The 17,662-nt window shown below is 29.4% G+C and overlaps 2 protein-coding genes across 2 annotated transcripts; both read left to right on the plus strand.

Annotated features, from left to right (window-relative positions):
• The first annotated feature begins 865 nt into the window (after window positions 1-865).
• LOC132314197 (F-box/LRR-repeat protein At4g14103-like) lies at window positions 866-2,118 on the plus strand. The gene is made up of 2 exons (XM_059813090.1): window positions 866-1,801; window positions 1,921-2,118. The coding sequence occupies exons 1-2, from the start codon at window positions 866-868 to the stop codon at window positions 2,116-2,118; spliced, it is 1,134 nt and encodes a 377-aa protein (XP_059669073.1).
• A 5,026-nt stretch (window positions 2,119-7,144) lies between these two features.
• On the plus strand, window positions 7,145-8,746 carry LOC132314198 (F-box/LRR-repeat protein At3g59200-like). The gene is made up of 3 exons (XM_059813091.1): window positions 7,145-7,462; window positions 8,391-8,534; window positions 8,618-8,746. Exons 1-3 carry the CDS (start codon window positions 7,145-7,147, stop codon window positions 8,744-8,746), a joined length of 591 nt encoding a protein of 196 aa, XP_059669074.1.
• Window positions 8,747-17,662: the final 8,916 nt, after the last annotated feature.

Consider the following 17,662-nt stretch of genomic DNA (forward strand, 5'->3'; position numbering starts at 1 on the left):
ACGTATGCCGGGCGACTCAATTTAATTTAAGGTCTTAGGCAAAAAATAAAAAGTAGCCTTTTACTATTATATAATTTTTTAATTCTTTTAGATGGCGTGGTTAATCATTTATTGAATTTTCACCTAATTTTTTTTTATTATTCTTGTTGATGGTTTGGTTGTTCATTTATTGAATTTTCACCCATTCTATTTATTATTATTATTATTATTATTATTTGTTGTAACAATTTATCTATTGTCTTCACTTTTTAGTAGATATATTCAATCATATAAATAAAAGTGGTCACACAACTTACAAACAAAATATATAATTTTATAATAACAAAAATTAAAAAACTACAAAAATAATAATTTAAAGTAAAGAACAATAAAACCTAATTTAGAAAAATCTGATCTAATGCTCCAAAAAGTTATTCAAATAATTCTTCACGTGGAGTGAGAGAAGAAAAAGTATGTAAAAATTAAAAGGAATAAAAAGGAAGATAAAAATTTAAAGAGGAATATGGAAAGTTTTACAATTCCCATAACCATATATATTCAATAAAAATAAAAATTGAATTAGGGCTGCTGTAATTATAATGATAGAGGATAATAAAAAAAATGGAATGACGGGTAGTAGAAGAGGAAAAAAGAAAATTGAAATAAGTAATAGAAATTTATAATTTACTATTTTTTTAATTGGAATGAAATAAAAATTTTAGAAAGATTATTATATATGGAAGTAAAATATTTTGGGGGCTTTTTAATAGCTGAGGCCTTAGGCAACAGCCTAACTCAACTCCAGCCGGCCTGGACGTATAACTCTACAAGTTTTTCCCTGCAATTCATAAATTTCTTCTTTTCAGCAAGAAATATCACAGCAGAAATGGATCCAATTTATGAACTATCGAACGATCTTGAGAGAGTGAAAATGGAGGAAAATGAAGACAGAATTAGCAACTTACCAATCAGTCTTATCGAAGATATCCTCTCTTCTCTTCCAGCAAAGTATGCGGTGTCAACTAGTGTTTTATCAACCAAATGGAAGTATCTTTGGACTTCCATCACTAATCTCGACTTCGATGATCATGACACGCGAATGCGAATGCGACATCATGAAACGAGCTTCATAAATTTTGTCAACAGAGTTCTAATGCGTAATGTATTAGATTTGCAGAAATTCAGTCTGAGATGCACTCGGAATTATGATGATGTTTCACATCTTCATGCATGGATTTCTACCGCGCTATCACGTAATGTGCGTGAACTTCATATTTTCTACCATATGAAGGCCAACAATGGGTTGCCTCGTGAGCTTTATACTTGTACAAGTCTAGTGTTTCTTGAACTGTCTGGTGGAATTGTTGTCAATTTTCCTACTTTGGGGTGTCTACCGAGTCTTAAAATCCTCCATATTTATTCTATTCAATTTGTGGATGATGACTCAATTTATAGACTCTTTTCCAGCTGCCCTCTGCTTGAAGAATTGTTTATAACGAGTAATGGTTGGAAATATTATATTAGTGTTTTTAACATTTCTGCCCCAGCTCTTAAGAAATTAAGATATAAGCATTTCAGTGTTGGCATGTATAGGGCGCACAAGCTTGTGCTTAATACACCCAATCTTCAAGATCTTGAATATACAGACAATGTAGCAGAAGACTATCCAGTGAATACATTACATGCCCTTGTCAATGCCGACATTAATTTAAATACAACTCACAATTATGTTCCTGGTCGATCTGTGGAAGTACTTGTTGCTGAATTTCTTCAAGCAATATCTGAGGTTCAGTGTCCTGGTTTATTTGGCGATTCAATGAAGGTTAGCTCGATCTATTTTTCATGATTTCTTCTTCTTCGTCTTTATTTATATGTGCCCAAATATTCTTTCCAGACTTCAATTAATAATTTCTTTTCCTTTTTTTTTTTTCTTTCATGAAGATCTTTCAGTCATGCAGTGTTACCCTGCCAAAGTTTGAACATTTGACTCATTCGGAGCTTGCGGTTTCTCATGGTGTTGAATGGAAATTCGTTCTGGATTTTCTTGAAAGCTTGCCACAACTGGAATGCCTTGATATTTTTTGGGTAAAACACTATTTGTCTGGATTAATTCACTCTATGGAGAGTTGTCATGCTTAAGAACTTATTACACATGTAACACAACAAACAGAGATACGTACTTCTTCTATTCGATCAATTAGTTTGCGTTTGGTAACTACGTTTTGTAAGCAAAAGTAAAAGCTGTTTTACTATGCTGGATTTGTTGCAGCATAAATATATTCCATGTCCAACTCATTTTATGCAATTACATTTTTATTTTATTTTGGTTCAGCGGGGCTTTTCAAGGGAATCAAGTTATATTTATCTCTTTGCCTACAACAATCATATAAAAAAATAAAAATAAATTATTAATAAAAATAAATAAATAAATTATATGTATTCCTCTCTTTAACTAGATCATCCACCATGCAGACCATGGGACCTTGTCTTTATTCTAAAACTATATTAATTTATCAAAGACTCAAGACCGAGGTATCAAGGAACCAAGATTAATGCCAACCCACTATAGAAGTGTAATGGTATAATGCTCAATTAATTTTTTGTGTGTAATTGTAAACGTTACAAATAGTGTCTAATAAGAATTTTTGTCAATGTCAGTCAAAAATATAATCTCCCTCCTTCTGAAATGTTTAACTCAATAATTATCACATCGGTCAGATTTTTTCCCTAGATATCTTGAGAAGAGCTTTCTGGAAAAGCTAATTCTCTTCTAAAGACACGTACATCTTCATCCAAAGCAATCTTTTCAGCTGGTAAAGAAAATAGTGAAAGGTTTGTTTGATGCAGGGTTCATTCATTATATTTGTGGGGTTCATGAGATAACTGAATTTTTAGTATAATTTGAGTTTCAAGATTTAACAAGCTTCATGATAAATACCATGAATCTATTTTCAAGATATCGATCTTGAATTATGTGACTTAATTTGAAAAATAAAAAATTATAATTAAAATTAGGATTTTATTTTGCATCTTTGCATTGATAAAGCTAAGATTGTATACAGGAAAGAAATATATGATCAAAATTAAGGTTTCAGTTGGGATTGTGTGATAATAATAATAATAATAATAATAATAATAATCTCCTGTAAAAGCAGCAATAATATCTGTAAAAGCAGCAGCAAGGATAATTTTTTTTTTTTTTTAAAAAAAATTTGGCAAGAAATTCCCAAAATTGACACTCTCAGCAACCATCTACCATGTTTGGGCTTAGATTCTCTCTAGGCTTGTGTGAGCTTAGTTGGTCTATCTGGACTTGGCTGGGCTTAGCCTGTTTGGATTTCTTCATATGATCCATGTATCGGGCTTTCGGCCCTCCTTTTGTACAATTTACTTTTTCAAAGATAGACGGGCAGATAGATAGATAGATAGATAGATAGATAGATAGATATATATATATATATATATTTGCTTAACGAACCCAAAAAAAAGCCTTACCCTTGCTGCTTTTACATTTTCCATATAATATTTATCAGAAATTATTCAGCTTAATCCAAGCTGTGCAAGTAATAATACAATTAAGTGGGATTACTATGAATAATAAGAATATGAAACTAATAGACTTGTGATATAAATGATAATATCTATTCACAAGAATCACAAGTCTTTTAGTTTCATGATTCATTGCATGTTTTATATGTATATAGCTGATGCCCGCATTGCATGTTTTTATTACGGAGTATCAGATATTACCTATTCGTTATGTTTAAAATTTTATGTTTAATTTCAAGTTATAGTCTACTATCTTATCAGACCAAAGTGCTTATAAGACAATTAATGAATTAAGAATAGAGAAATGATAGGTCTTCCGATTTCAATTGCCAACTCATCTTCCGAATACAATGTGGTTGAAGTACAATGGAACTCTTAAAACAAAATCCTATAAACATCTTTTTCTTTTCGACTCATTCCCAACTACGTTATATTCGGTAAATGAGTCGTCAATTGAGGTTGGAAGACCTATCACTTTTCTTAAGAATAATAATAGAAAACCGTAACTTTTCCACCAAATTTGAAATCAAACATGACATGGTTTGGACACTCAATAAAATAACTTAAAAACAAGTATACCCTCCCTAAAAAAATAGATTCTCTCTATATATACATATAGCCCTTGCAATTATTGCTCCATATTACTTCCTCAGTTTTTTTATTTGTTTATATCTCTATCTATTCACTCTCTCTTCTATATTACCCATCTCAGCTGTAAATTTTTGGACAATAAAACTGTTTTGATTTTGGGTAAGAACTGTGTATGTCTCTCTAGATTCAGTCTATGTTCATATATATCATCCATCTCAGTCATAAGTTCCTTTTATCTCACGCTTTGATCAATCACTTCGTTTTTCTCAAACACTCTCTAAGTAGAAAAGGGGTTTAACCATGAATATATATACATAATACATACATATATAATTTGACGTGGAGTACTATTTTAAATAATCTGATGTGGCAACACCAATGTTAGGTTCGGTGCCTATTCAGTTTGGTTTACCTTGTTAGGATTTGTGTATCCTAACATAGCAAATTCTTTCTTGGATTATAAAAGTCATTATTCCTTATCTAAATATTATTATTAATGCATTATATAATTGATAAATATAATGTATTATTTTTTTGATTCATTATGGAATTGATTGTGTTTACTTGAATACAAGATATATATATATATATGATGACAATTAATATAGAGTTATAAATAGTAATTATAAATGGTTCAAAGTCGATATTTATGGATGGCCATTTAATTAAGTAAGACTTGAATCAAATCCACGATAGGTTGAGATATATTGCAAGTTAGAGTCATCGTATGCAATTGCTTTCTATCACTATCCGAGCATTTGACCCTCAAGCATAAGAGAAGTATAGACTCTTTTATTAATTAATAATTACTTTGATTTATTCGGCGAATAATTCGGGATCCAAAGACCAGCACTTTGGGTAGTTATATAATTGATAGTTAGAGAGTTATATTCTCAATATTTGCATCAGTACTATTTATATTTATTTTGTATTGATTATGGTTGATCACAAATTAAATTCGAAAGCCTTCGTATATTTTAGACAAAATGTTTTCTATGTATTAATTTCCTAAATTATTATTTTTGTCAAACAAATTTTTATTATGATCAAACCGGATATACTCAAAGATACTAAAATAAATATATTAATTATGTAATCAGATTAATGGCTTTATAATCAGATAAATAATTATGCATATAGGGGTAAAAATGCAACATTGACTTAGAAGTTATTTATTATTTAATTAGAGTTCAATTAATTTCTTTTAGTGGAGTAGAAATTAATTTATAAATTAATTGAATTGGGCACATGGTTTAATGGACCAGCCCAATTATTAATTTATAGTAACCAACAAAATATTAAGCCTAAGGAATTCTCAGCCATAGCCCAACTTGATATTAGAGGTCCATTAAATTTGAGATATCACGTTAATTTTAGAGATTGAGAAAAATATAGGAAAACGATATTCACATTTCACTTTTCTCCAATTGCACTTCATTTATCATTTTCTTTTAAAGGAAATGACAAGAAGGTCCTTAAATTCATTAATGCACAATTCCTTAATTTGTAATGTTATAACTACCTTTTATAAATCTTTAATATATTTTTTTTTTACCTTCTTTATTTTCTTTACTATTTTTTTTTCCTTTCTTTTTGTTTTTCTTCCGGAGGCCCTCTCAAAGAAAGTAATTTATTTCATAATAATAATTTTATTTTTGGCAGTCAAAATGGAGATAATTTATTCCATAATAACTTTTTTTTTTTTTTTTTTTTTTTACAATGGAAAGAGATATATATTCAACAAAATTAACTTTTTTTCAATTTTGTCAAAAGAGGAAACTTTATTTTTTGGTAATTTTGTATGGATCCGGTCAAAAGAAATAATTTATTCGATAAAAATAATGTTTTATTATTATTATTATTGGGTGTTGTCAAAAGAGATTATTTATTCAATAGAAAAAAAAAAAATTAATCATCTTCCTTTTGTACTTTTTACTATTATTTTTTTGGGGGTTTTTGACCACAGATATAATTTATTCAATAAATATATATTTTGGGATTTTTTTTTTTCGATGTCAAAAAGAGATAATTTTTTAAATGGTTACTTTTTATTTTTTTGATCCTGTCAAAAGAGGTAATTTATTAAATATAACAATATTTTATTTTTTTGTCCCTTAAAAAAAATTATTCACATTTTATTTTATTTTATTTGTATTGTCAAAAGATACTTAAAACATTAAAGATGAGAGATAAGAAGGGAAAATATAATAATTTATTTAAAAAATTATTATTATTTACTTATAAAGATCTCAAAATATATTGTCTTTAATATTTATTTTTATTTTGCCTATATATAAGTCCAATGTATATTTTATATTACACGTTTGTCAAGATAAAAAAATTTAGAGTTAGCTTTCTCATATAAAGGAGGCTACCATAAGCAAGTTCATTTTTATGAGTGATCGTTAAAGAAAGATTACTACCAAGAAGAAGGAGATCATAGGAGAAAGGATCTTGCTAAGCAATAAGTGAAAACATTCACTAGGTTTATTCAAACCTTTTCTGTAAGTTTTCAATGAATGTTTCATCATCTTATATTTTTTTTGCATAAAACTTGTCTGTGATGTATCAAGATCCATGTATGAAAATCACTCAAAAAGTTTTAAAACTTCAATTTTCCAAACATAACTATCATTACTCGTGAGTTAATACTGGATTCAATCTATTGCCCTCCAAAAAATAATAATAATAATACGAGTAATACTAAATGAAAAAACAATAATTTATTACATATTTCCTTCTACTTTTTGTCATCAATTTTCATCACTTTTCACATTCATTACCAGGTACATTAAAGAAACTTTTTAGCCAAATTAACGTGCTTGGAAAGTGCCTTTTCATGGACCTATGTCGTTCTAATTTTAATTCAATTACAACCAATGTTCTTCTGTGGTAGCTAAATAGTTGAGTTCAAAACTCTATATATATATATATAGACGTATATATAACTCTACAAGTTTTTCACTGCCATCTTTTTAGCAATTCATAAATTTCTTCTTTTCAGCAAGAAATATCCTACGCAGGAATGGATCCAATTTCCGAAAATGAAGACAGAATTAGCAACTTGCCGCGTTGCCTTATTGAACATATCCTCTCTTCTCTTCCATTAGAGTATGCGGTGAAAACTAGTGTTTTATCAACCAAATGGAGGTATCTTTGGACTTCCATCACCAATCTCAACTTCGATGATTGTGAAACGAGAAATGAAACGAGGTTCATAAATTTTGTCAACAGAGTTCTAATGCGTAATGTATCAGATTTGCAGAAATTCAGTCTGACATGTTATCAGGATTATGATGTTTCACATCTTAATGCATGGATTTGTACCGCGCTATCACGTAATGTGCGTGAACTTCATATTTATTACAATCACACACACAACAATGGGCTGCCTCGTGAGGTTTTTACTTGTACAAGTCTGGTGTTTCTCGAACTGTCTCGTGGAAATATTGTTGTCAATTTTACTACTGGAGTCTTAAAATTATCCATATTTATCAAATTCACTTTGCGGATGATGACTCATTTTATAGGCTCTTTTCCAGCTGCCCTCTGCTTGAAGAATTGTGTATAAAGAGTCATTGCCGCCGTTGGGAAAATAATATTAGTGTTTTTAACATTTCTGCACCATCTCTTAAGAAATTAAGCTTTGCGCATCACTGTGATGGCAAGTCCGCGGTGCACAAGTTTGTGCTCAATGCACCGAATCTTCAATATTTTGGATACCACGGCTATTTAGCAAAAGACTATTCAGTGAATACATTACATGCCCTTGTCAATGCCTACATTACTTTAAATCCAAGTCGCGACCATGGTCATGATCGATCTGTGGGAGTACTTGTTGCTGAATTTCTTCAAGCAATATCTAAGGTTCAGTGTCTTAGTTTATCGGACGGTTCAATGAAGGTTAGCTCGTTCTATTTTTCATGATTTCTTCTTCGTCGTCTTTATTTATATATGCCCAAATATTCTTTCTAGACTTCAATTAATAATTTCTTTTCCTTGGTTTTTTTCTTTCATGAAGACCTTTCAGTCATGCAGGCTTACCCTGCCAAAGTTTGAACATTTGACTCATTTGAATCTTGACGCTCAAGGTGCTGAATGGAAATTCATTCTGGATTTTCTTGAAAGCACGCCACAATTGGAATCCCTTTATATTTTGTGGGTAAAATACTATTCGTCTAGATTAATTCACTCTATACTTGTGCAATTCAATTTGACTTCCTTTTTTCTTTTATTATTATTTTTATTTTTATTATTTTCCTCGCATGTAGATCTATCAGTACTCTTGCTGGCTTCCTGTGCCAAAGTTGGAACATTTGAGTTATTTGGAGCTTTCTGTTTTCAATTATGTTGAATGGAAATTCGTTATGGATTTTCTTGCCAACTCGCCACAATTGGAAACTCTTATTTTTACGGTAACACTAACTGTTTTGATTAATTTATTTGTGTAATTAAATTTGATTGAGACTTTACTATTTATAATTCCTTATTTAATTAGGGTCCTCATGAGGATGAATTCTATGATGAAGAGAAAAATCGGGCTATGCGGCGTTGGTATCCACCTCAGAATGTGCCTTCTTGTCTGTTGTTTCACCTTCAAAAAATTGAAATGATGTCGTTTCGATAGGAGAGCGATGATCTGAAAATGGTGGAGTATTTGTTGAAGAATTCAGTAGTTTTGGAGAAACTGATCATTCTTGATTATCATGGGGAGGGAGAGATTTGCAAAAAGTTTTTGATGTTACCAAGGGGCTCCAAGATGTGTCAAGTCGAGGTTCCATTTTATCGTGTCGCCTTGTTTGAAGAATTTCTTAGTACCACTTTTGCTACTTGTGAATGTCTTTTTCTCTTTTAAGAGCACTAGAGAAGTACTTCTTCTATTCAGTCTATTTAGTAAACTATGTTTTATAAGCAAAAGTAAAAGCTGTTTTACTATGCTGGAGTAGTTGCAGCATAACTTCCATGTCCAACTCATTTTATGCAATTACATTTTTATTTATTTGCGTAACCTTGGTTCAGAGGGGATTTTCAAGGGAATCAAGTTATATTTATCTCCTTGCCTACAAAAATCATATATAAATTTTTTTTAATAATAATAAAAATAAATAAATAAATCATATATATTCCTCTCTTTAACTAGATCCATCCAATCAATGGGCAAGTGATCTAACAGTATCAAATCATTACATCCTCGGAGGCATGTGTGTGTGACTGTGTGAGTACCAATTAATTAAAAAAAAAAAAAAAGAACAAACAAACAAACTAGATCATCCACTATGCATACCATGAAGCCTTCTCTTTATTCTAAAAGAATATTAATTTATCAAAGACTCGAAACCAAGGTATCAAGGACCAAGATTAATACCAACCCACTATAGAAGAGTAATGGTACATTGCTCGATTGATTTTTTGTGTGATTGTAATAGTTATAGATAGTGTCCAATAAAATTTTTTGTCAATGTCAAATAAAAATATAATATCTCCTCTTCTGAAGTGTTTAACTAAATAATTGTCACAGTTGATGGATTAAAAAACAAAAAAAAAAAAGAAAAAAAGAAGAAGAAGAAGACTAGACATGGTAAAAACGTTGCGGTTGTTGATTGGTCAAATTGAAAAGTGGGCCAAGTAAAATTTGATAAACAAAGAAGGCACAAGAATAAATAAAATAGAATATTTGTTTTAAGGGAATTTCTCTAGTTAGGTTGATTATATTATTATTATTTTTTTTTTAATCTTTGCAACAAATTCACAAACTCGATCACTTTATTCTCTCCTCCTTCTAGAAGGTAAAAAAATACCACTAAACTATCAAGCTGGTGCTTGGTTGATTATAGTCAAATTGACACTTACGCAAGTGCTTGGTTGATTAATTTGAGAATCTTCAAGAGGATTTCTAATTCCCAACATTCACCCTTGTTGAAGATATGGAATTCAATACGGGACAAACTCAAATTCATCTCCTTCAAGAATTGTCCGGCTGCCCAGCCAGCGTACTCGTCCTGCTTGGGACCTTCCACCGTCAGTTATCCGTCCACCGCCTCGACCACCGGACGACTATAGGATGGCCTCTCCCAAGTGGTGAGGCTGTATCAACCATCACAAATGGTTCAGTGGCCTATTATTGGCGTGTTGGGCTTAGATTCTCCCTAGGCTTGTGTGGCTTAGTTGGTCCATCTAGACTTAGTTGGGCTTAGCCTGTTTGGATTTCTTCGCATGATCCGTGTTTGAGAAAATATCAGTTTGCACGTTGATATTATCCCAAAATATCTTGTTCTCTCAATTACAGGGAGAGGAAGGCTTGTAAATTATAAAAAAAAAAATTTTGTATTTTGTGATGTTTGATTGTCATAAAATATTTACGAAGAAAAAAAAATATTAAAATCTAACGAAAATAACTTATTCATTAATTTTCAACAAGTTATTTTACACACTCCCACCGGATGGACTCGACTTTAACATCAACCTAAACCTACACCTTTGCAAAATACTGAAAATATATATATTTTTTAGCTGAAAGAAGAAAATATTTTCGAAAAAAAAAAAAAAAATTATGTCAAAACAATTAAACTGAACCGTAATGTACTTTGTTGTTCATCAAAACAATATTATTCTTACACGCTAATTAAATGCATTGTATTTGTGTTTCATTAATCTAACTTATTTATAATTCAATTAGATCTATTTAACTAAACATATCAAAATGACGTGTTCGAAATAATCTTAATAATATAAAATTTCATATAAATGTAACTCTTTTTTTTTTTGGTAAAAAAAATAATAAATAAATAAAATTGTCTTTTTTTGCGATGGTGAATCTTCCTTAACACCAACCCGTGATGGAGAGTGGAGAGTGATATAATAAGCCTTTGATGGACAAATAAACCTTTTTTGCAAAGGAAGATGATGTGGTTTATTGAATCGTATCTGGTTTATTGGTTTCAGCTTACTAATCAATTAGTAGTAGTAGGTAGGAGATCATTTTCAGTGCACTACTTGATGCGTTGTGTCTTTTATTTTATTGAATCATATGTAGTTTATTGGTGGCTAAATAGTTGGACAAAGTTGTATTTTACTGATTTTGTTTAGTGCATGAATGACAGAATTGTGTCCCTTTTAGTTTGTTGTTGGCTAAAAAATTTGGACAAAATTTATTACTTTAAGTTAAAATATCATCAATTTCGTTATTCTATTATTTTCCGCGTTCAAGTGACACGGTTGTATTATTTTAAGATTAAATTTTCAATTGCAAGTTAATAATTCGAGTTTAAATGACATGTGTTATTTGTTAATAATTATATATATATATATAAATAAAGATATATATATCTGAAATTTTTACCTTGTAATTACAATGCCAAAAGTGTTGTGGTTGAAAGAACTCACTTTGTAATAAACAAATATAAAAAATGATAATTGGATAATTTATGCCAAAAGGGGATACTTTAAGATGTATGTTTGTAGAATATAAGAGGGATTCTAAAATTTTTAAATAGGAAATGAAAAAAAAAAAATAAGGAATTTTAAATTCTTGCAGAATAGTTGCAATAAATTATTAAACTTACTCTTTTAATTGGTCAATTATATAACAAATAAGGAAGTGGAGCCATCCACTTAGTTGTATTTAATATAAATAGCCAATTAAAAATTATTCGATTAGGCAATTCACTGCAAGTGTTTAAATTTAACCGATAAGAAGTTGGATAATAAGCATTATTAAAAAAATTAAAAATTTGGATATATGTCTAAATTGTATTTGGCCACATCAGTCTTCATCCTCCTAAGGGAGGATCCTAGTATTGCCTATCTGAAAATCACACGTGTCATCACACATTCACTTACCTTACTAAAGAATTGTTTTTATTATTACGGAGCGTGTCTAACATTTAGACATCATCAATCTTCAATTTCGTTCACTGAGACTGAAAAATAAACCGGAAGTTTACAACTCATAGAATTGTTGTCACTTGGGATTTGCATTATGATATTATTACCAAAATATCCGGATGCTCTCGAGAGAAAGTGATGTATATTTTGTTACGAGGAATGCTAATCACAATCGCGCCGCGACTGTACGTAAAATTTCAGTCGCTAATTGAGGGATTGACGCGTGTGTTTTTTTTTTTAATAATTAATTACTATTTTTCTACTAACTTCCTTTTGGATCTCTCATTATATATAATTACTATACTAGCCTCTTAATTAAGAAATTTCATAAACTTTCACGGTTCCGTCTCACTTTAAAATTTTATTTTTTACAAAATTCTAATAATTAATTACTATTTTTATACTAACTTCCTTTTGGGTCTCTTATTATATATAATTACTATACTAGCCTCCAAAAACCAGTAAAAAAGTACTATAATTTGGTTCTCTCTAAAATTATCTGATTTTTTCAAATCCATATTCTCTGTTTTTAAGTATTCGGTTATTTTTCAAATAAAAAAAAAATCAGATGAAAAAAAAAGAAAAGAAAGTATAATCTAAAAAAAATTATAGTACTTTTTTCTTTTTATTTTATGATATTTTTTTTTTTTAATCTGAAAAATCGGAGCAATACTTCGAATATAAAGAATATGAATCTAAAAAAAATTCAGATTTGAACTTCAAACATTAAGATATGGACTTTTGTATAAAGAAAATTTTAGTGTTGGAACTTCAAACATTTAGATATGGAATTTTGTAAAAAATAAAATTTTAAAGTGAGATGGAACCGTGAAAGTTTCAGATTAAAAAAAATAAAAAATAAAAATCAGTTAAAAAAGTACTATAAGATCCTTGTTCTCTATTTCGCAGAGAATAAAAAATAAAAAATAAAATAAAAGTATAATCTGAAAAAAAAAATTTATAGTACTTTTTTCTTTTTATTTTATATTTTTAATCTGAAAAATCAGAGCAATACTTCGAATACAAATAATACAGATCTAAAAAAATTCAAATTTAAACTTCAAACATTTAGATATGTAGTTTTGTAAAAAAAAAAATTTTAGCGTTGGAACTTCAAATATTTAGATATAAGATTTTGTAAAAAATAAAATTTTAAAGAGATGTAATCGTGAAGGTTTATGAAGTTTCTTAATTAAAAGTTAGTATAGTAATTATATATAATGAGAGACCTAAAAAGAAGTTAACAGAAAAATAATAATTAATTATTAGAAAAGAAAACACACGCTTTTATCCCTTAACTAACGACTCAGATTCTTCGGTCGCGGAAGTAATTGTGATTAGCAGCATCCCTCTTTTGTTATTCATCAAAATAATATTATTTCGTTTGCACGTGTTACGATTCAGGTCGTAATCATGTTGACTCATAAACTAAAACATCAATTAAATACATCTCGTTTGTGTTTGATTGGTCAACTCATATTTGAAATGACTTGTATAGTGTTAAAAAAAAAAAAAAAAAAAAAAAAAAAAAAAACCTAATGTCTTTTGGCAATGCAATGTTCACACCAACCCGTGATCGAGACACTGAGAGTGATATATAGGTCTTTCATGTACAAATTAACCCTTTTTACAATGTTAGATAATGTGAGAAAAAGATATTAAGTAGTAGGTAGGAGATCATTTTCACAGCACTACGTTATTTAGTGTGCTACTGTGCTGTCAGATGATGTGTTTGTCTCTTATTGTATTCTATCATATGTAGGACAATTATTTTTTAGTGCACCCATCAGAGATTGGGTGTCCCTTTCAGTTTTGTTGATGACTAAAAAGTTGGATTAAAGTTGATTAATTTATGTTAAAATATGATTGAATTTCTTTAATTTATTATTAAAAAATGATTCATACGAATAATTACAATAAATTATTAAACTTATTTTTTTAATTAATCAATTATGCAATAAATAAAAAAATAAAATTTTTTATTTAATTGTATTTGGTATGAATAACTAATTAAAAATTATTCGGTCTGCAAATAATCAATGTGAGTACTACTATATTTTATTATTTTGTCCTTCCAAATAACACGCCTAGCATTATTTTAAAATTAGAATTTTAATGGCAAGTCTGTCAAGGTAACATATTCAAAATTTATATTGCTTGATGATTAGAAGGGTTCTTATTTCCAAAAAAAAAAAAGTTTACAATTGTGTAATTTAATCAAAAAGGGCGTAATATAAAGGGTTAAAGTGTCAAAAATATAGCTCCAGTGAGTTTAAAATTTACATGTTGTAACATGCCTATTTCAAGAGGCTATATATATGCAATTTACCCGTGTGTGTGTGTGTGTAAAAACAAAGATCGTTCTAACTTTTTTGTTCTTTTAAGAAATAAATTAAAATAATTGTTCTTAAAAACACAATTGCAATGATAATATTAACATATAGCAATCTTGTCATTTTATTAATAAAATTACTGTGAATATCCCCCTATGTTACATAGTGAAAATGATAAAAATACTAATAAATATCTATTCAAAATTACATAGTCTTGACTTCAATTTTGTTAGATTAGACTCCTTTCGTACTTAAATTTAAGTTTTTAAATTCGGCAGCTTGATTTTTATCATAAACCAAACAAAAAAATACTTCCGGTCAAGTTTGGAAATACTCAACACAATCACCTTCTTTTTTCTTTTCTTTTTTTTCTTTTTTTTTTTTTAAAGCCCAGGATTTGCACCGAAATTCTTGTTCGAATGTTGTTTATCTCCGTGATATAATAAATGAGACTCACCTTCGATCACACCTCACTAAATTGTGGATAACACTGCTCCATGGAGGATTTCAGTGTTGGTTTTGTGGCTCTATTAAGTTTCTATTTTAGGGTTTGAATTGATATAGTGACTTCTTGCAAGCAAGTTGAGGAAAATTTCGGCCCGGTGTGGGGAGGCATCACTGGGCAATGCCTCGGATACTCCGGATTATCCAAAAAAAAAATGTTGAAAAAAACTTGTCCAACAAGAAATTTAATTTTGAAAACTCTATAAATAGAGATGAGTGGGTGTGAGGGGTTTAAAGAGAGAAAGAAGAGAGAAAATATGTAAGGGTTTTAGGAGTGAATGTTGTGAGAAGATGGGAGAATATATATAATTCCCGAGTGTATACATGTAGCCTCAAAAGAGATGATGAGTAAGTGAATGGGGTTTTGACATGTATATGTAGTTGTATATTCTCTTCTTTAATTCATACAAAATAGTGAAAAAAATTTCTTCCATGAGCGTAACCATAGAATTGAGTGAATCATGTAAAATATTATATTGTGTGTTGATGTGTATGATTGTTATCTCTATATATATTTATGTTGATATGATCTGATGTGATGATGCTTCTGTGCAATTAAGGAGAAATTTAACTCTGAACAGCAACCGTTAGAGGAAGTTAATTAATCCCCACTCATTTTTCAAATGGAGCAAAACACCACAAATTATATATTTAGTATGTAAGTTTCTTCTATTTTCAATAAATTCATCAATTGCAACTTTATAAGTTTCTTCTATTTTCAATAAATTCATCAATTGCAACTTTAACTGATTTTATTCTAAGTCTCTTCTAAATGATTGAGTTGGAACATAAGGACACTTAGTTGGACCACACCAAAATCCCACCAATGTTAACTTGCTGGAATTAAGGTTGGAAACCCACCTTTATTCTATCTTATCTCGGAAAAGAGAGGTATTAGGTGTGAACAAATCTTCTAGCTAAAATTCACTTAGGATATGGTCCAGCAGTTGGTTTGCTAGACTTTAGTGCGTTGAAAGTTCAAGGTCTCGATTTTGAGTTCTCGTTGGTTACTTTTTGTGGTTAGTCTCTATTGCTCTTGCAGTAATTTATTCAGTCTGGGTAGAGAAACACCTTTCCGACCTCACGAAAATTAGTCGGGTTGTTGAGGGACCTGCCTTTCCGAATACTCAGAATTAATAAAAGAATTGTTGCTGCTATAAAATTCTATTTTTTTTTTTTTTTTTTTTTTTTGGGTCCTAAAATAATAAAGGATGACTTTGTAGACCATGTTTGTTTTGCTATGCGGTCTCTGGAAGTTTCAGTTTTATATAGGTTTTATTCTAACAAGCACGCATTTGTTCCATGGACTAGGATCACTAAAAATTGCCAACATCTATTACATAATTGTATTACACTTCTTGGAATTAAAGATATGTGACTATCTATATATATATATATATATATAATTTTAATCAAAATTTTCAATGATTCATGAATTTTATAACAGCAACAACAACTAGATTAAGACCATGTTTGTTTGCTCATAATTCTTGAATTTTATAACAAGAAGAAGAAATCAACAACTACAAGATTAATACCATGTTTGTTTGCTCTACTGTCTCCATAATGACTATATATATATACACACACGTGTATATATATATTATTTTTCTATTTTATGTAGGTAATTCATACACGCACGCATTTGTTGATCCATTGACTAGAATCACAAAACTTTAATTCTTGGATCAATAAATAAGTGTTACACTTCCTGGAGTTGAAGTTTTTTTTTTTTTTCCGGAATGTCTTGGAATTGAAGTTTAGGTGACTATATATATTATACACACACGTTTCAAATAAAAAACAAGACTATATTAATTTTATGCAAATTTTCAATAATTCATGAATTTTATAATGGCCAACTAATCAAACTAGGTTCAAGTTCAACCATCCTCTCCAAATGTTATTGTAAAATCATAAAGAATAAAAATTTGATTGTTCTATGATGCTTGACTTGGATATAAAAAATAAATAAAAAATAAAAAAAAACCATTTAAATAATTAACCCAACCCTTCATCAAATAGTAGAAAGTCGGAATTTATTATTTTTAAAAAAATTAATATTAAATACTTATATTGTACTCTTCAAGATACCGAATACATTTCTCCTTCTTTAATTATGAAAAAATATTAAATACCTTGGAGTATTTACTATATAGTTTTTCGATAATGTGAATTTTTAATAAATTGTGTAATATATATATTAAAATAAAAAACAAAGTAATATTTCATGATCCAAGAAATAAAAAAATAAAAACAAAACATTTTGGCCCACACCAGGCAAAGTAAACAACGTACCGACCAACTCCGACGGACGGTTGTGAAACTGTTACTAGTGTTTTTCTCGTATGTTAAACACTCAACGGTACTGATCTGATTTGAATCTATATATATTACATATACATATATGTATTACCTTTATATTTCTATATAATATCATCACATCAACGTAACAGAAAGCCTACAGTCTCGGCAAAGTGTTCACTGACTCCATCTTTGGCTCCTTGCTTCTTCATCAGTAAAGCTTTTTGTTGAGAGAAATTTTACCATGAGGTTGAGCTCACAATAGTTACCTTGTTTTATAGTTTTTCGTTGGATTAAGTATATCTAGATTAAGGATATCAATATAAATATTAGATTGTAATGTTAAAGCCCCATTCAAAGTACGACCATTAGAGTAGCATATAAGTAAATGCCTTCAAAGTAAAGGAAAAAAAAGTTGTAATTAGAAGCATTCAAGGTCAATGAGTAATATTGCGAAGGTGTCCTGAGTAGGGATGGCAATTTGTCTGTTCCATAAATATTCGTTTCGCCTCGTCTTG

This window comes from Cornus florida, unplaced genomic scaffold, assembly GCF_030987335.1.
Source record: "Cornus florida cultivar Cherokee Brave unplaced genomic scaffold, ASM3098733v1 CherokeeBrave_3.0.0_Hap2_Chr06, whole genome shotgun sequence".
Taxonomy (NCBI): Eukaryota; Viridiplantae; Streptophyta; class Magnoliopsida; order Cornales; family Cornaceae; genus Cornus; species Cornus florida.